At 43.0% G+C, this 19,744-nt stretch overlaps 1 protein-coding gene across 3 annotated transcripts in view; it reads right to left on the reverse strand.

Moving 5' to 3' along the window:
* Positions 1 to 1,676: 1,676 nt before the first annotated feature.
* The window catches only part of LOC109421733 (inverted formin-2), a 303,562-nt gene continuing 285,494 nt past the window's right edge, over positions 1,677 to 19,744 (reverse strand). For 2 of the 3 annotated variants that reach the window (XM_029858142.2, XM_029858145.2), the window contains 9 exons: positions 17,093 to 17,240; positions 8,439 to 9,499; positions 8,266 to 8,366; positions 7,551 to 7,800; positions 7,353 to 7,479; positions 7,042 to 7,294; positions 6,506 to 6,971; positions 5,993 to 6,300; positions 1,677 to 5,927 (listed from right to left, as the gene is read on the reverse strand). In XM_029858142.2, coding sequence (XP_029714002.1) covers positions 3,853 to 5,927; positions 5,993 to 6,300; positions 6,506 to 6,971; positions 7,042 to 7,294; positions 7,353 to 7,479; positions 7,551 to 7,800; positions 8,266 to 8,366; positions 8,439 to 9,499; positions 17,093 to 17,240 — 4,789 coding nt within the window. In that variant the 3' untranslated portion in view covers positions 1,677 to 3,852. The remainder of the gene's footprint in view (positions 5,928 to 5,992; positions 6,301 to 6,505; positions 6,972 to 7,041; positions 7,295 to 7,352; positions 7,480 to 7,550; positions 7,801 to 8,265; positions 8,367 to 8,438; positions 9,500 to 17,092; positions 17,241 to 19,744) is intronic. The other variant, XM_029858144.2, reaches the window with a different exon arrangement.

The following is a 19,744-nucleotide window of genomic DNA, read 5'->3' on the forward strand; positions in this document are numbered from 1 at the left end:
AGTACTTCACGAACTTACTTTTATGTATAAAGTTGTGTTAAAATGCCATGTTTTAATAGAAAAATTCAAACTGATATATTCCACACGGCTTCTATCATCATGTTCAAACTCCTAAAATTTCAATCCACGATTAATTTTTGAGTTTTGATGTGTTTTCCAGGGCACTATAAAAGTTACCCCAAAATGAAAATGTGATTCCCAAAATATCTAGAAAAAGGTACAACATTTAAACTGAGTTTAAGGGACCGTTCAAAAATAACGGCCCATATTCCCAAAAATTGTGAAGAACAATTGTTCAACAAGTTTCCCAATTATGACACTCCTTACAACTTTGCTGAAGACATAAACACGTTATCTACACTTATAGACGAATTGAATTTCACCCACACTTCTAGGAGAGGTTCTATGAAACGAGCTGGCCCTTGTTTCCAAACAATATTTTTCATGGAAATATAATTATTTTTCAGTTCTCTGTTGTCAAATAAAAATGTCCGACGCTTCAAGCGATTTTTGGGGGTGAAAATAAACGTTGGCCTTGGAGAGGTTATAAGAAATCATTTCTAGCCTTTAAGTGGATTAATATGGCTATTTATAATCCAAAATGCTTCCTCAATATCTAAATTCACAATTTTATCGCTAGTACATACATAATACACCATAAAAACGTGTTAAAACTTTTTGGCCATGAATTGAACCCTGTTACTCCAATGTGGGGCGTTTCAGGAGGTTTCAAAGAGACTTTGTTGGGCTTCACAGTCTCTCAAGTGAGCTTAGGGAGGATTTCAGAGGCCTTTCATAGGCGTTTCAAAGCGTCTCCTGGGCGTTTCATGCGAATTTACGTATTTAACTTATTATGCTTGTAGATCCGATATATTTTTAAGGGAGTTCTTAAAGTTTATTAAACAGACATCAAACTTGACAGCACTTAGTTGCATAAAGCTGTGTAAGCATGTATTTATTTCATAATATTGCAAGAGTAGATCACTGATTACAATTGTAAATCCGATGGTTTATATTCCGTGGAGTTCTCTGATACTATACATATAAGTGAAACAGATACATGGGATGGCCAAAATGTTTGGGATAGACAACTTTTTTTCTCCCTCAAAAAAATTCAACATGCTGTAACATTTGATAGAGTGTATCAAAAAATCTCAAATTTTGACTGTTTGTCAACCTATTATATGTGCATCATTGGTACAAATTTAGACTCGATTGATAATTTTTCCAATTTTTTGATGGTTTCCAAGATATGACAGCTTAAAAATGAGTTGTCTAAAAAATAGTGTTTTACCCAAACGGTTCTAACTTTGCGAAATATTAATCAATCGAGCCCAAATTTGTACCAATGATGCACATATAATAGGTTGACAAACAGTCGAAATTTGAGATTTTTTGATGCGCTCTATGAAAAGTTATTGCATGTTGAACTTTTTTTGCGAGAGAAAAAAAGTTGTCTATCCCAAACATTTTGGCCATCCCCTGTATATGAGCTTATGTGAGTATAAACTTTATTCAGCGAACATGAAGTTTTTGAAACCATTCAGTGAACTGCAAATGAATGGTATCACTCTGTCAGTGATATACCCACATGAAGCTTTTAAAAATCACAAATAAACAGATTTAAATGGAAAAGAAAAACCAACATTTCGGATAGCAGTATCGAAACACAGCCATTCATTGTCATAAAAAAGTTTATTTCAATCATTAAAATTTATACAATCTCATGAAATATTGTTTTGTTGTCTAGATGTCCCAGTAACAGTTGGTTTTTGTTTTGCAGTTTTTTTTTGTTTTCACATTAATCCGATCGAATCACTTCGCTTCCCTATCTAGCTACGTTATTACAAAAGTTTGTGTTACGGTTTTCTTTTTCTTCTCTATAACATTTCACATTTGAATCGAAGGTCTTCTTAATCAACTGTCTCAAAGTGTGTACGTATGTGCACTGCCTGGCATGGTTGCGGTGAACTGTCAGTGTTGTCCGTCCGTTTCCAACTGGATAAACTTAAACGTGTTGTCATAGTGTTGATCTTGTTTTTGTGTTAGTAAGATTAGTATCGCTGATCTAACTACTATTCGCCTGCCGCGGTCGGATTTTTAGCGTCTAAATATGATTTACGAATTTTTGCATTCCGCTGACCCAAAATATGCCGAAAAGTTACATCAAAACGTTCTATTGCTAATCACTTGATTTTTTATTGTTTTTTTTTTACTTAAATTTTGTCTTCCGAAACCCAGATACACATCTTGAAAAATATTCACAAAAAACGTTAATTGGAAGGAATGGAGTTAGTCTATCCTAGGGTTGTATCAATAACGTGGGGGACGATACATGAACTGTTTGTGTGTTTTGCTCGATTCGATAGAAAAATTTCTTAGTTACTAGCCAAATCTATCTAAACAGAGGTCTTCTATAGCTTGAAGAGAAAAGTTCAACTGTTCCTAACAGCTCTACCAAACGTTACACGTTCTGATTTTTTAGTTTTTTTTTTATATATTTCCCTAATACACAATTGGTAGTACTCTGTTATACAATGTAATATTAATAGCTTAGCTGCATACCTTTCGATTCTTCTCAACGTTAGTCGTCGCTCCGAACGTAAAAAGTCTTCTAGGCAATGTGCTTTCCAATCTTTTGTTTTGCAATTGATAGAAAAGCAAATTTTCACTGGAGAAAGGCGATCATTTTGATTTGAAGCTAAACAGTAGTAGAGAGAAGAATAATGTTGTGACGCTGTCGAAACAGACGATTGTATCGTTTTACAGTTTTCCATCACGAGTTATCTATAGATTGCTTTGAACGTGTGTCAAGTTTCTACTAATACTTGCGGTTTGCTTCCTTGCAAAAGCTTTGTAAATAAATACTTTGAATTTGTAACGAACAACACTTTTGTTGCATAATACATAATTATTGTAGCGTATTCTCACGGTATTAGGTCAAATTTTCCTCAAGCTAAACTTCTTATTGCATCCTAGTATATTCGATTAAACAGCAGACTCGTAACGTTTTAATATAATTTAAATATCATTCAAAAGTCAATACAGCGCATTTGAATTTTCAACTGCCATACATTGCACCTTGTATACCCCTCGAAAAATAGAAATGTCGCGCTTTTCTGGTCCTGGCCTAAACAATATGGCAAATTTGCAGATCCGGATACAATATCGGCGTGGTTGGAAAAACTTTTGAATAACTCTTACGAAGCCTAAAGCGATGCGTATGATAAATGGATTGTGGACTGGTCACTGTGGACCAGATTGCGTAAATAACTTAGTTGGACGGAGATTTCTTCTCTTCATTAGTAGTATTGTCGTACGATGAAATATTATTGCCTGCTTGTCAACTCTAGGTTCGGTGCATCTTTGCGATTTGTTTTTTTTTTATTAACGTGCAAGTTTGACCGAAGGGTCTTAGATGATCATAAAACATTTTCCAGTAATGTTTAGATTTTCTCGGACATCAAATCTGAGAACAATATGAACTGAGAAACGCAATTCCACATAACCGTTCTTCAATATTTTGTTCTAGAGTTATGATTTCAAGGTTGATTGTTTCGAAAAGTATGTATACGATTCAGAGTTTTATTTTTGTTTGTATATCTACGTCCCTCTGCTTGAGGAAAAAGTTCCATTTAAATCTGATACTCCTCGGCCTAAACTCGCACGATAATAAGAAAATCCTCTATAGCGAATAGCGACATGCATTGCTTCGTTCGTCGACTTCATATCATGCGTTTTGGACGTGAGAACGGGATGAACAATTTTGTGCTGTTGAACAAAAATTTGAGCGCTAACTTCCATTTCCACCAAAACTTTTGAGAATTCACTGATTCACAGTTTCGCTTCCATTCATTTTCCCTTCACCTTGGTGGCACTGGAGGTGGTAGGTCGCATGAATCCACCGGTTCGTGGCGTAATGCTGCTCGTGCTGCCTCGGTTGGTAGCTGCCCTCGCTGTACTTCCGCTGGATACGGATCCACCCGAATTGGCTATACTCGTATTGCTGGGGGTTTTGGATTGCAACCTATTCCGTACGGTATTTTGATTTTGGTTTTCTTTAAAGCTAGTACTCGGTCCCAACGAGCTGGAACCAACGGATTTCAGTGGAGGTTTCCTGGCGGCTAGGCCCGTTGTACCGGTTTGTCCTATGCTGGATCCACTGGAACTACTTCTACTGGCAGGAGTTCCCGATAGCGGCGTCCGTATGCTGCCTGCGCTTAGGGGTCGCTTGGTTGGCGAACTGTGTGCTGATAGGGTAGATGTTACCGAACCAGACCCAGATAGACCACTGGAAGTAGTCAGGGGTGATGACTTTGGACGTAATGGCACCTTCTTGACTGTATTAGTCGATACTGCACTGCTTAGCGAGGAGCGTGACGAACGAAGACTCGTTCGTGAATTGCTCCGTTCTACATCTAGTTGATGCTGTTTGGCGGTGGACGTATTTGCGCTTAGCAGAGGCGATTCGGTTCTTCGCATCGAATTTGTTCGTCGTGGTAACAGATTCTTGTTGACTAGAGCTGGAGCGGTTCCTCTGAGTGATTTGCTACGCTCCAAAGCGGACTGAGGCTTAGTTATCAGCAAATTGGGAAGGTTTGGATTGATTCGCATGGGTATTTTTCTCGGACTACCATCCCCTCCACTTACTGATGGTTTCACGATCTTCTTGTTCTTCGAATCCGATCCGTAATCATTGCACGACGAAGTGCTCTCCTTGCCATGCGAGGGGGTATCGGAAACTAAGCTTTGCGTTTCCTCGAAGCCTTCGTCGTTCAACTCATGGGTAATCACTTTGATCGTTGTAGGCGCCTCGCGAACTATTTCCTTCGGTGGACTCCAACTCCGCTCTGGGGATGGTGACTTCAAACTTCGAATTGCTTTACGCACGTCCTCCTGACTAATTCGACTCATATTTCGGCCGATTTTCAAAGATCGCGTGTCGGACCCCTTCAATCGGTCTTCTACCGCACTGGGATTGTTCAACTTATCCTGCCAACGCTTCAGTCGAGCCTCCTTCTGTTTCTCTGTAGATTCAATCTCCGCTACGGCCGACACGACCGGGTTTCGGGAAGCTTCCACTACTAGTGGGTTATCGGGAAGGGATTCCGGTGAGGTAGTTTCATTACCGCTACTCAGCTCTACTGGACGCTTGAAGCGTCGCGTACGACGAGCCGAAGAGAACCGATCAAATTGTCCATCGCCAAGAACTTCGGGTTCGGTTAGACTACGTAGATTACTCTTCGGCTCCGAATCTACAGTCTGGTCGGTAGCACCGTGAAGTTTCCGGCAGGAACTGCCCCCACTAGCGTTCTGATGTTCTCGGTTGAAACTCTTTCGGATAGAGGGCGGCGTTTCGATATTATCGGAATCGATCTCGATCTTGTTGTTCGTCTGTTCGTCGTAGATGTGATGCGTTCGACGACCTCTTCGTGGTGGTGGAGCTACGGACAGGATGCTCTCCGGTAACTGATTTTCACTGGTGCTTGTGCAAGATGAATTGATGGATGAAATCGTGGACGGAGTGTTATCGTTCGGTCGGATGTAGATCGATTGTTTTTCCGCCGCGGGACTGGGTTTCGTTTTCGAGTACTCGCTACCATTCGTTTGCCTAATGTAGATGGATTGCTTGTTCTCATCGCTGGTGCTTGTTGATGGCTTTGGTGATGTGACTGTGCTTTCGGGTTGGGAAGTGCTGTCCGACCCCCGTCGAATGTAGATCTGCAGTCGGTCAGATGGCGGTCGCTCACCCAGCGATTGGATCACAGATTTTCGTTTGTCCTCCTCGAGGATCGATTGAAGGCTCGAGCTTGGCCCGGTTGATTCCCTGGACCGTTGCCTTCGATATCTTCGGGCGTCCTGATCTTCCTGGCTATTCAAACTAGATTTCCGCCACGCCGATTTGTCCAGAATGGACGGTACTGCGCCTGGAATATCCAACGACAAGAGTTGTTATCAATATCAGAAAAAAAAACAGTTTCTCGAAACATACCTGCAATGGCATCCATGGTTCCCATGACGTCAGTCTTCTCAAGTGCACTGGATGGCTTCCAGTCGGGGTAGACACGTTTGTAGCTGGACGGCATCTGGTCAGCCGTTACCTCCGGTGGACTTACGGTCGGAGGCTTCTCTTCCGGCAGAGGTTCCAGCTTACTGCCACGATCGCTCTCGTTGTCAGTCTCATAGGATCGTCGATTAACTGCCAGCAGTTTCCGCTTCTTCTTCAATTCTTCGGTTTTTTCATCGGCTTCGTTCGCTTGCAGCCACGACTCGATCTTCTGCCGCCATTCCCTGGAAATTCTTTTTTGATAAGCGTTCGAGAACAGAAAGCATTAGCTCTGAAGCAAAATTCTCATTCTGAAGTAGAGACCACTCCTTTGTAGAATCGTTAGTTTTGAAATGTTTCACCCAAAAGGTTGATTGGTTAGTCACTTACTTCAAAAGAGAGACAGAAGCTGGCATAGGCAACAAAAAGTAAAACATTAATCTATATCTGAAATTATACCTCGGCTTTGCTTCTTCCACTGGCAATGGCTTGCTTTCAGCCAATGGCGACGGAGAGCTCGGTCGTTCCCTGTCCGCTCCGAAGTCGACATTGAGCAGATCAGGGCGCTTCTTGCTACCACTGCCGGATCGTGCTCGGCGAGCCCACGACCGATCCAAACTTCCACCGTACGACGATACGGACTTTCTCTCACGGCTGCCATTTTCATGACCAGACGATCTGAGGAAGTCCATGAGATTACCTTCATCCTCCTCTGACAGCACCCGACTTCGCCTCCTTCGCAGACTACCGTTTGGTGTGATATCCGGCGACGCGCAGTCCTCTCGCAACAGCACTGGATCTCCATTACTGTTGAACGATCCTATCCGTCTTCGAGACATTGCTGGACTGTATCTCATATCGTACTGTGATGGATCCAACAGCAAACTGTTCTCCGAATCGGATACTGGAGTTCCCGGTTGATTCGCTGCGAAATAAAACAGAATCAGTCATCTACTGTACTACGTCCGATGATACTTCCATGAATAGATACGTACATTGCCTTCGTTTGAGCGCTAGCTGCTCCTCCCGTTGCTTTCGTCGGATCAGAGCCTGCTCCTCCTGCACGCGACGCTTCTCGTTGTCCTTGACGGCTTGTCCGAACTTTTCGCAGAAGTTATGGAACGTCTTGAAGCATTCCTCCATCTTGAACGTACCGAGGTCCTCGCAGAAGAAGTCGGCCAACTGAAGTCGCATTGCTTCCAGTTCTTTGAGCGCTCGCTGCAGCATCATGATGTCTCGTTCCGCTGTCTGTTTTGGTAATAATCTATGTAACACACTTTCAACGTTTCAACAGCGGTTATCTTACCGTAATGAATTCTTCCATTTGATATTTGATGTCCTGTTCGGTCTTTGGCAGTTCGATTTGTTTCTTGATCTTCTTGATACGGTTGTCGATGGTGTTGATTTCGTTGCTGATTTGTTCTACCGTTGTTCTGAGAAAAAAAAATGACAGCAGTGAAAAGTTGTGTTGCACCCACATTGAACTCCAAATCATTCACCGTACTTTGTAGCGTTCTCCAGCGTGGACATCTGTCCCGGAAACACGAGCAGATCGGGGTTTTTCTTCTCCGCCTGTAGGGCCACGAAGTGTATCAGGTTCATGCCCGGTTTGTTGGCCCGGATGTCCGTCAGCTTCTGCAGCGAGGAGAGTTTGACGCCGGCGGCGTTTCCAGCGTAGCCGCCAGAGTTGAGGAAGTTTCCGGCCACCACCACCATGTACAGCACCTCCTGGAGGGCTTTGTTGTTCATCAGATCTAGGGATATTTTGAAGACGGGTTAAGCGTTAGTACACTGGTGAAATTATCTGATTATCTGGGATGTATTCTAGAAATCCTCGGCGAATTTATGCTGAAATTGGTCTAGGAATTCCTCGTGGTTTCACAGGTCATTCAAACTACCTTAGTCTGCACAATGTCAGATCTATACTCTACACAGTAACAGATTTCGCTACATTAAGTAAGGCTACATTATCAACCATCTTCGCTGAACCACTTTGTAGTCTAATAGAAATTATTATACATTTCAAGATATTCTAGGACATCCAAACTATCCTGAAGTTCAGGACTTGACATCTACAGCCGTTAAGGTAGCTGTTTCTGTTGTATATTGCAACACTACATAACCATTTGCATTGTATGACCTCATTGGCATATGGTTGACCCTTCAAGATTATTCTAAATCTACAGCATCGATATGCGTTACCCCCTCGAAATACATACCTTCTCCAGCGTACAGCATCGCGTTAATATTTGGCTCCAGGTATATCAGGTTGGCTTTGAATTCCTCCTTCAGTAACATGCTTTCGATTCGTAACTTGTAGCTGAAAGAAAAAAAAAACCGTTCCATCAATCATTACTCCCATCCCAAAAACTCCCAAAGACGCCCTCCATACTTAGGCACTTGTATCAGTTGCAGTAGGAACTTCTCGGCGTTCCCCAGTCTCGTACTGTCGCCGTCGAACGCTTTGAGCATCTCCAGTTCGTCCACCTCGGGCAGGATCTTGAGCAGACCCCTCAGCTTCTCGGCGCCGATGTCCTCGTGTTCGCCGTTCCGAATCAGCTGAATGATGTCCTCGTTCGACGAGCGGAACTGTTTCAGGAAGATGTTGACGTTGAGGCTGCGTTTGCCATCCAGCAGGGTGATTTCGTTATCTTTGCGTGATTTTCGTTCCAACGTGTCGGAGCCACTGTTCTCGCGGCCCAGCTTTGGTGATCCTTGGGTTTGCTGCAGACAGAACAGGCCCTCCATTTCGTCCCAGTTCAGATCGGCCATGGGGCTGTCCTGGTGGGAATCGGCTACGATGGACCATATGTTTGGCTTTCCGATGACCTTCTGTGGAGGGATTTTGTTCCAGTTGATGGTTTTCATCTTGGCTCGCGGAACTGGGGTTTCTTGTTGCGGCAGGGGTTTGATGACTTCTATTTGTGCTTCAGGAGTTTTTGGTCGAGCGAGTTCATTGGCTTTCACTGAGAGTAGATTGGGTGCAGGGGGAGCAGGTGGCGCTGGTGGTACGGGAGGACCGCCTCGGGCACTTGGACCGCCGGCCATTGGTGGAGGAGGTGGTGGAGGAGCACAGGGAGGCGGTGGAGGTGGAGGGGGTGCCAAGTTAGGAGGTGGAGGAGGAGGGGGTGGTGCCGGAGCTCCTGGAATGGACGGAGGTGAGATGGTGTTGTGGGTTGAGCTGGTACTGTTTGGTCCCGGCGTTTGGGGGCCAACCGATTGCCTTCGGGTTGGACTAGTGATATCGCTCCGGCAGTGTGGGCAAGCAAATTTCTGTATGCTGGGGGCACGCAGCAAGCGTACGGAGGCTTCCTTATCTTCGAGCAAGGTGGCGCGGTGCACTAGCGTTTCGGCCGTATCCCAGATGATGTCGCTGATCGGCTCTTTCGGATCGATCTGCAGCAGGTGCTGTAGGATGCTGAGGAATGGGATCTCCTGTGGGGTGCCGGAGACCTTGAAAGAAAAATGTTTTGATCATTTAGTACGATCATAATTACTTTCGCTAGATATGAGAAAACAAATCATAAACTTATAATGTCATTCAATTATGGATTTGTCATTTGGTATCGTTTTTATGCTCATTCTTATTCTGAGCAAGTGGTCATCAAACTGCGGCCCGCGGGCCGCTTTCGCCCCTCGAAAAGGTTTAGTGCGGCCCGCGATCTAATTTTGAAATATATTAGAAAAATTGAGAAAACTAAAAGCAAACATTTTTTCAAAACCCTTTAAAAAAGTAATGAATTAATTTCAAGGCAAAAGCATGAATTTGTAATTTTATGATTTTTTTCATGCCATACAAGAACAACATGCCAAATATTCCGACTATGCCGGAACCGATTTTGGTAGGGAAAGAGAAGGACTTTCTAGAACTATACTACCGCCACTCGCATAACAGTCCCATCTCTGCTGGGTTTCAAATGGGACTGTCTTACGAATGGTGGCAGTATTAGCTGCTGTAGAGTGTAGTAAGTATCCCAAAATTCACGAATTTTCACTAGTATTCAATTCAAACAGTTGTGGAGTGGTCCTGGTGTGATGGTTAGAACACCTGACTATCACGCCGTGGGATTTGGGATTGAATCCCACTCTCGTAAAACTCACTAAGTGTCCTTCGGAAGGGAAGTAAAGCGTGGCTCCCGAGATGAACTAGCTCCGGGTTAAAAAACTCTTCAATAAAGATAAAAACAATCGAACAAACGTCATACTAAGAGCAAAAAACTTTGATATACTTTATGAATTCTTCCAGATATTTCTCCAGGGATACCTTCAGAAATTCCTCAAGCGGTTTATCCAGAAATTTCTCCTTCGTGAATTCTTCCATGGACGTCCTGCTGGGTTCCGATTGTTATTATGTCAGGGCTTGTTCCAAAAAATGATTCATGAATTACTCCAGTTTCCTTTAGAATTTTTGTCAGATAAATTTACAACGATGAATCGACAAATTTCTCTAGGAATTTCTCATAGTTCCTTCAGTGATTCCATCATGGATTCTTCCAGAGATTCCTTCAAGAATTGCTCTAGGGAATTCCTCCTGGGGTATCTTTAGAGGTTCTTCCAGTGATTGTTCCACTGTTTTTTTCATAGATTTCTTTAGAAGTTTATCCAGGCATTCCCGAAGAAATTCAATCAAAGATCTTTTTAGGTATTTCTGAAGGTATTCTTTTAGAGATTTTTCTGGGATTTCTCCATATATTACTTCAAGAATTCCGCTAAGGATTGGCCCAATGAGTTCATCTGGAATAATTCGAAGTATTTCTGCAGGAAATTCTTCCAGAAATTCCTTAAAAATTGTACAAAAATACTTCAGGAGTGCATCCAAGGATTTCTTCAATTTCGTCTAGAAATTATTGCAGACATGGATTCCTTCAAAAATTTGTCCAGCATTTTTTTTATGTTCGGATGTGTGCCCCTAATCACACGTAATCGATTCTATTTCTGAGAAAAACAAAACGATAGAACTGATATTTGTCCATGCATCGGAACTCTGGCCACATTCATGTCTTGCTTCTAGTTTTGTCCCAGGACAACATAGAAAAACCCGGGGCTTTAGACTACTTGCAAAACGCTGTCAAATTAGAGAATGTGTTTGGTAATTGTAATTCACGTGAGTCCTTGTATCACCAGTACTTATCAGTCCTTAGTAGGTTATCGGCCTCCTAAAGTGAGGTTAAGTTTTGTGAAATCCCTCTCTCTCTCTCTCTTCTTGGCGTAACGTCCTCATTGGGACAAATCCTGCTTCTCAGCTTAGTGTTCTATGAGCACTTCCACAGTTATTAACTGAGAGCTTCCTCTGCCAATGACCATTTTGCATGTGTATATCGTGTGGCAGGCACGAAGATACTCTATGCCCAAGGAAGTCAAGGAAATTTCCTTTACGAAAAGATCCTGGACCGACCGGGAATCGAACCCGTCACCCTCAGCATGGTCATGCTGAATACCCGTGCGTTTACCGCCTCGGCTATATGGGCCCTTCCGTATCCCATTCCGTATTTTAGTGATTGAGTCGTTCCAGATAATAGAAAAACACTAGAACGCCAATGGCGCTGTACTCAGTTTTCCTATTTAATTATTTTAATAACTTTAGTTGTAATAATTGATTATGTTTAAGTGCCCATCTTGTAGAGGACCTTTTGTTTTGGCAAACAAAATTTATTTGACACTTATAGTACCGCTATTGACGATGTAAGGGCGAGGCAAACTAGATGTTAGTCACACGAACAGTCGCGATATTGGATTTCTGTTGCTGGTTATTCTAATTTCCAGATAAAATTTAATGTGGGATCGGGGTAGAAAAATTCATTTTATCGATAAATTTACCAAAAAAATGATGATTAAACTGATGGGGAACTGGTATTTCCCTTTCAAACTTCCAAATTTTCACGACATAACCTCTACTTTTAATCGCCAATTACGCAATACGATACGCAGATTTGTTTTCCTTACATCAAGTGTAGTCTCAGCGAGGGCAAAGGATAGTAAGGTTAGGAAGGCAAAATAAATGCAATTTTAGAAACTGTCACTAGTAACAAAGGTTTTGTACTATAAATCCTTATTACCAAAACGCATCACTAGTTGCAAGTTGGATGTCACCAGGGTTCAGTTTGGTAGATCTTACTCCGTAACGCAACCCAAAAAGGGAATCTAGTCACGTTACGGGCTCCGTTAAAGATCGAACATGTTTTTCCTTCAATCCGGATGTTCCAATTGGAAAAAGATTCGAATTTCTCGTCATCCAGACTAGAATCAATAACCTTTACATCGGCATTGCTACTGTCTACAATCCCAACGGAAGTAATCAACAGTTTGTACATGAATATGAAAAGCTGCTTTTCGACTTGCAGGAGTTTGGATTCGATCGTCTCTTCCTGGTCGGCTACAATATAAACGTGGCTGCTCCTCATCCTGTAGGAAACCTTGCTGCTCTGTTTCGCATTCACGACGCCTTCAATCTGTCTATCCTCCAAACGTCTCCTACTAGGATTACCGACAACAGTTCCACAACCATAGACCTGTTGATAACTGACACGCCGCAATCGATCATCAAGGTGAAAACATCTAGCAATAGCATTTCCGATCATGAAACAGTCTTTCTTATTTCGGACGTTCGAATCAGAAAGCAGGAAACTCAGCGTGTCATAGTCAGGGACTTCAAAGCAATTGACACCCTCCAACTCCAAGCTGACTTTCAATCTCGGAACTTCGACGAAATAACAAACGCCAGAGACACGAATATTAAAGCATAGCTACTAACAACCAAACTGCAAAATCTCTTGGATCGCCATGCACCGGAAAAGGAAATTGTGGTGAAAGACAGACGTACGCCCTGGATAACTACAGAGATTGAACAAGCAATCTACATCAGAGATCTGGCGCATTCACTCTACTCACGGAACCCTAATAGGCGTAGAGGTGATGCGCAATGGTGTGATTACATTCGGAAACGCAATCGAGCTGCATCTCTGATAACTACAGCAAAGACACAATACGGTAGGCGTTATTTTGCAGCTGATCTTCCGGCTAAAAAGCTCTGGACGAACCTGAGACGGGAAGAAATTTACAACAACAGCAAAAAGGCGGTACTCACCGATGAAATTGATCCTGAACAGCTAAACCGATTCTTCTGTGATGGACACAGACAACATCAGATGCCTGGCCATCTAGTTCTAGCAGACCGGACGATCCTGGGAATCGAACCGCAGTACGTCTTGGACCAGGCGCGTCGCAATTTAGATTCGAACACACTAATGCTATAGATGTCGCTAAGAAAATGGCTGAAATTCAAACCAATACAACAGGATACGATGGCATCCCGATTTCATTCGTGAAGCTACTGAGTCCGTTCATTTTACCATTACTGGTAAACACATACAACGCTATCATCGATACCGAAATATTCCCCAGAATATGGAAAAAGAGTATTGTTTCCCCGATTCCAAAAACGCCGAATCCAACCCAATCAGAGGACTTTCGTCCGATCACTGTGCTCCCCGCTATAGCCAAAATCCTAGAGAAACTACTAATGGACCAAATAGTGGAACACGTCGACCAACCTGATCATCAGCTGCTTGCTCGGAATCAGTCAGGATACAGAAAGAGGCACAGCACTACAACGGCCCTAGAGAAAGTGACTCACGATATTCTCAAAGGCTTCGACACCGACCAGTGCACCGTTTTGGTACTTGTGGACTTTTCGTTAGCCTTTAACTGTGTTAACCATTCAAAACTCAAGACAAAACTGCGTGAAGAATTCCATTTCGATCCAGGTGCATGTAAGCTGATTTCGTCGTTTCTCAGCGGCAGAAGTCAATTCGTAAAGTGCAATGATCGAATGTCGTCCGAGCATCATCTCACCGATGGCACCCCTCAAGGATCTTGTTTGAGTGCCCTTCTTTTCAGCCCATATGTGAACAGTTTACCACAAGGTCTAAAATGCGAATATCAACTCTATGCTGAAGACCTACAGATTGTGGAGTGGACCTGGTGTGATGGTTAGAATACTTGACTATCACGCCGAGGACCTGGGATCGAATCCCACTCCCGACAGACTCACAAAATGTGAGTTCTTCTTTCGGAAGGGAAGTAAAGCGTGGGTCCCGAGATGAACTAGCCTAGGGTTAAAAATCTCGTTAATAAAGATAAAAAAAAAAAAAAAAGACCTACAGATTTATCTAACTGGCCCCAGAGAACACGTGCATAGATTGATAGCGCAAATTAATCAAGATCTCAAGTTCATTGAGGCTTGGGCAAAGGACAACGCCTTGTTTCCAAACCCCAAAGTTGTGAACCTCGGTGTGCACATGGATAAGAATCTGCGCTGGAATGTGAACGCATGTGAACAATGTGACCGCGAAGGTCTTTGGAACCCTTCATATTTTCCGGAAGTTCGCTCCAGTACTAACCACTGCCACACGGATGAAGCTCGTCCAAGCGGTGGTGATACCATTTTTTTCTTACTGCGATGTCGTGTACTGGTCTGGCTTATCGGCTGCACTCAAGGAGCAGCTAAATAAGTGCTTCAAGGCATCGGTCCGATTCATGTTCAATATTCGTCGACGTGACTCTACGGCTGCCGTGAGAAACAGATTCCTTGGACACGATCTTTAAACACACTACGAAAACAGAATTCTAAACTTCATACAACTTGGCTACATTGGATCTCTTCCAGATGATGCAGAGTAGGGTATTGTATCATTTGGGCAGGTGTACCTATTTTGGGCACTTGCCGCTATAACTAAGTCAATTTCAAACTGGTTGATTTGAAATTGTGTATAGAGCTAGGCACGTACAGTATCTAATTCTATACAAAATTTCAAATCAATCGGTTTGAGATTGACTTAGTTATAACGGCAAGTGCCCAAAATAGGTACACCTGCCCAAATGGTACAAGACCCTATCTGCAGCAACACTTGCAGAGAGGACAAATGGAACGAACGCGCAGTTTCATCGTTCCCCGTCACACTACATCCGAGAAGAAAAGTGTACTTATCAGTGGGCCTATCATGTGGAATAGACTTCCTCTGAATATTAAACAGCTGTCTACTTTATCTAGCTTCAAAACAGCCCTTAGGGGGCGATAAATTAATTTAGGATATTTTAATTTGCCCTGGAATTCATACAAACTATCAGCCCAAATCATCAGTTAGATTCATTGTTCAGCAGATGTAATTAATTAGTTTCCTTATTAAAATATCCAACTGTTTCTCCTTGACCTGATAATAGGTATACAAATGTATCCAACAGGGTGTCGTAACTAATAAAATTACAATTACAATTACAATTACAATTACAATTACAATTTGAACCCCCTCAACCATTCATCCACAGAGAAACAGACGTAACACTTAGAACAAATTTCATTAAAAAACATTGTCACGAAAACATAATCGCCCAATGTTAAATGTACTGTGCTTGGCCGGGCCGCCACTAGATGGCGGTAGTGATCAAACGTCAAACAGGAGCAAAAACGATACCAGCGCCGCGAGTGGCCAATCGACCTACTACTGAATATTTGAAAAGGTCATCGATGGGAAGCGATGAGAGTGTGACGTCTGTTTATCTGTGATTCATCCCTCAGTACGGGTCGCCTGACACCTTGGAATGGGGTTCACTGTTAAGTGGACTTCTACCCCTAGCACAGGGGATCCGTAGTGCTATTTTCAGTCGGAAATTACACGGGCAGTCCAGCAATTATTTTAGTAAGCCTTCTTGTGATATCCTGAAGAATTACTCATGCTTCCGGGATTCCTCCTGGGGTTTCTTCAGAAATTTCTCCAAGAATTGCTCCAGGGATTGCTTCGGGAATTCCTTCTGTGATTCTTTTAGGACAACTCCAAGGATTATTCCTGGAGTCCTGGAATTATTTCAGGAATTAAACCAGGACTTCCTCCTGGTGAACTGTTGAGGAACCCTTAGGAATTCCTCCTGAGGTTTCCTCCAGGTATTCCTTCAGGAACTGCTACAGGGATTCCACTAGGAGTTCCTTCACGAACTCTGATTAGGATTCCTTCAGGATTTCTCCAAAAATTCCTTCGGTGCTTTCATTAGCACTTCCTCCAGGGATTTCCTTAGAAATTCCTCCTGGGAATACTTCCATGGATTCCGCTTGGAATTCATGCAGGGATTAAAAAAAATCCTCCAAGAATTCTTCTATGGATTCTTCCTGAGATTACTCCAGCAATTCTTCAGAGGATTCCTCCAGGGATTCCGCCAGGAAAATGTCCTGATGTTCCCCCAGGCATTCTTCCAGGATTTCCGTATCTGTCAAAGGATGCAAATTCTTAGTGGAATTTAAAGGAACAGTACTTAACATGATTTTTTTTTACTTATTCATGGAATGTCAGATCAACGTCGGTGTATATCAATTCCCCACATTTTTAACGAAAAGTATCAACATGTTAATCGAACCAAGAGTTTTTTCATTGACGTATTTCGCATTCTATGAACATTTTCCAATTTGTAAATCTTTCATTCACATTTTACTCACAAAGTAGACTATCCCATCCATCTGCAATTTGTAAAACTATTTTCAGAACCCTTTCAGCACATGTCAGCGCGTCGTCAGGCGTTTCAAATACTATTACGTGTACACTCAAAGCGAATATCGATCAGAGTGCGAACCATCACCATCAGCTTGATCTGACGTTGCAAAACAAGTGTCATAAAAATTCTGCCTGCATAGTCTGTCGTCGCGTCGCCTGTTCTGTCTGTCCCCTCGCTGGCTGTGTCTTTTGTCGTCCGTCGTCATCTGAGATTTCTTGGTGCAAAATTTCGTTCGTTTCATCATTCATCATTCCCGGTGCAATGAATCTATTCTACCTACTTCATTGCGATTCCCCATTGTAACACAACACGTACAACAAAACTCGAATTGTTTCTCATTAGCTGTCCCCCGCGCCGTTCGTACATTGTAAGCCAATTGTGCCAAGTTATGATGAAGATAGACCTATTGAGTGTTGGTTGGTGTCAACGCATTCGGCGAAAGATCAAAGACCGTCCGATCCGCCTCAGCGTCAACAGCCAGCAGCGCGGCTTCCCGTTTACACTCACCTGTCGCAGTATCGCGTAGAAGACATCAAGATGCGAGTTTAAATTTATTCCATCGGGCCCTTGCAGGCTCTGTGACTCGTCGCATTCTCGCTGCTCGTCAAACACGTCGAGTTGCACTCCGATGTCCGGCACGTTACTGGCGATTCGCCTAAAGAATCGTCAATCGACGGGAAAACAAACAGAAATAATATCGGTTAGAGAGGAGTGCAATTCAACCGGCGAAGTTGCTCCGCGGTCGTCACGTGATTCAAGATGATGTGTTTCACTGATTGAGCTCGCGGTTTCGATTTATTGGTTGAGCGTTTTTTTTTTTTGGAGCGGTTGGATGTGCTTTTTTTTGGATGGCAGTGGATGGCAGCTATAGAGTATTTAAAAGTAATACGGTTATTTTACCACAAATCACGCAAACTTCGCTCTCAACTGATGGAGGAAAACCGTACGCCGAGGCTGGAGAGCTTTTTCCGACACAGTTCGCTCAGTTCCTGTACGATATTCATAGTTTGGTCGTTCGGTTTCTCCCTCTCCGAAGGAGGGAGGGTGGTTCTTCTTTACTTTCGGTTGGGAAACTGTTGTTGCTTGGTCGTTCCGATTCTGTTGCCCGCTTTTGTGTTCTACCGGCTAACCCCCACCTAGTGTGTTAGTAGGGCCAAGAGAGGCAAAGACTTAACCGAGTAGCATGAGTTGTACACTAAACGAAGCGAAATAAATGTATTTTAGGCGAATGTGCCAAATGAGAGGTCAGAAAGCTTTGTACAAGAGTCTGTTTGGGAAGGTACAGTATGCGCCAATATGAAAGTTGTTTTAGATAAGCATGACAGTAACCAGTATATAGTAAGTGTTCTATTCCCATATTGCAGGGTTTCAGAACCTAAAATTCCAGACAAAGCCGCCTTATTGAAATTCGGCCTGTCATCTTGAATCTTAAAGAACATAATATTGGCGGTAATGTTGCAGCATGAAACTCGGCAGAACGTGGAACAATATAAACAGAGGCGGAAGAAGCAGACCCGCCTTTTTAAAAGAAAAACGCCGCCTGAAAGAAGCGGATCGTGAGGAAGTGTTCTGTACCGTACTGTACCGTTCTCAAGAAACACGGAAGCTCTACCAGTGGTCACAATGCATCACGTATTCATGATCACGAGTTAAAATGTGTAGGGATAAAGGACTCTGATTATGCGTAGGTTAGATAATTGAAAGGTGAAAACAGTACTTCGATGAACATTTAAAAGGCACGGAAAACGTAGGGATGAATGAACCAAATTCCACGTTAGGTTGATAGTCAGGATCTAGGAAACCGAACAGCTACTGGCGGAGAGGAAGGAAGGGATTTCTTTCCCATTCACAAGAAAAGTTGCCATTTGAAATGTGATCGCCATTTCGAATGCCATATTGTCTACAAAGTGTAACCCCAGCTCCATCTACCATCCGTCACCTAATGCAAATGAGTTCGTGGGAGGTTATTAAAAAAAGACTACACCGTCTTCAACCAGAGGTTGCACATACTGAACTACCACAAACATGAGACAACGGGAAACACACGAAACACCCAGTGCACAGTGGGAAAAATTGAACCCGAAACAAGACTAAATTCATTTTCTCAGCTGGGTAACGGGTTCTGCCAACGGCTGAGACCATTTTCGCTTGGAAAAAGTGTGCTGAACCGATTGGTGGGGGTCTCATTGGCCGGCGGCCTCACCCTGGCCAGCTAGAGGGCCGGAATCAACCCGAGTTCCTTACGGAAAGCAAAGACATTGTCATCCAAGAATACTTTCGCACCCGATATATATATACGGAAGTCGCAAATCAGAAGTCAACGGCACTCCGGATAATATTAGTTACATATTATGGTCCAATTGTGGTTCCGGAACAACCCGGGACAACCCGGAACATTAGGGTGGGGCTAATTTTAAAAAATCTCTCTGGGATATGATTTTCGAAATAGAAATCGATCTACTAGTCGAAATAAGTAAGCTGTAAGAAAATGAGTGATTTTGGTTGATCTTTAGGGGTGGCGCAAAGGGTTTAAGTGATTTTTTTTTCCAGAGCAAACCTTTAAAAAACATTTCAAACTAAATTTTCAAACATAATTTTTCTAGACTAAATCGGTGATTTTAAAATCCAATTGGACTAAATTTGTGCTCAAAATTGCGATATCTCCAGTGGAGAATTTTTCGTTTGACGAAAAGAGTTCACCGACTGAAGCGGGAATTGAACCCACACTCCGCGGCTTACGAAACGCCCAGACGGCTGGCGCCGCTAACCGCACAGCCACGAAGCCCACAAGTTGGCTTCGTCGACAACGGACCAGGTTTAAGGTATCAGTAGGTCGGCTCCAGAGGCACGTTCTCCTCCGTTTGGGCAATTTGTGCCACCGCCATGAACACAAGCCTATTCATCATCTAACTTTGGGAGAGGGAAAAGAATAAAGGGGAAAAAGAAAAGGGCAGGTAGGGGAATAGGATCACCACCCTAGAAGGGCACTGTAATAACACATAAAACGTAAAGAGAGCCTATAGCTCTTTACCACAGCGGGACAAAACAACAGAACGTCCTGAAGATTCAAGTTTCTGAAGTCAGTTTCATTTAATAAGTGTTTACCGAGTTCTCGGAAATGCAGTTAGCTTAGACTGACTGAACATATCCTTGATTGCT

The sequence above is a fragment of the Aedes albopictus genome, chromosome 3 (assembly GCF_035046485.1).
Source record: "Aedes albopictus strain Foshan chromosome 3, AalbF5, whole genome shotgun sequence".
NCBI classification, from domain to species: domain Eukaryota; kingdom Metazoa; phylum Arthropoda; class Insecta; order Diptera; family Culicidae; genus Aedes; species Aedes albopictus.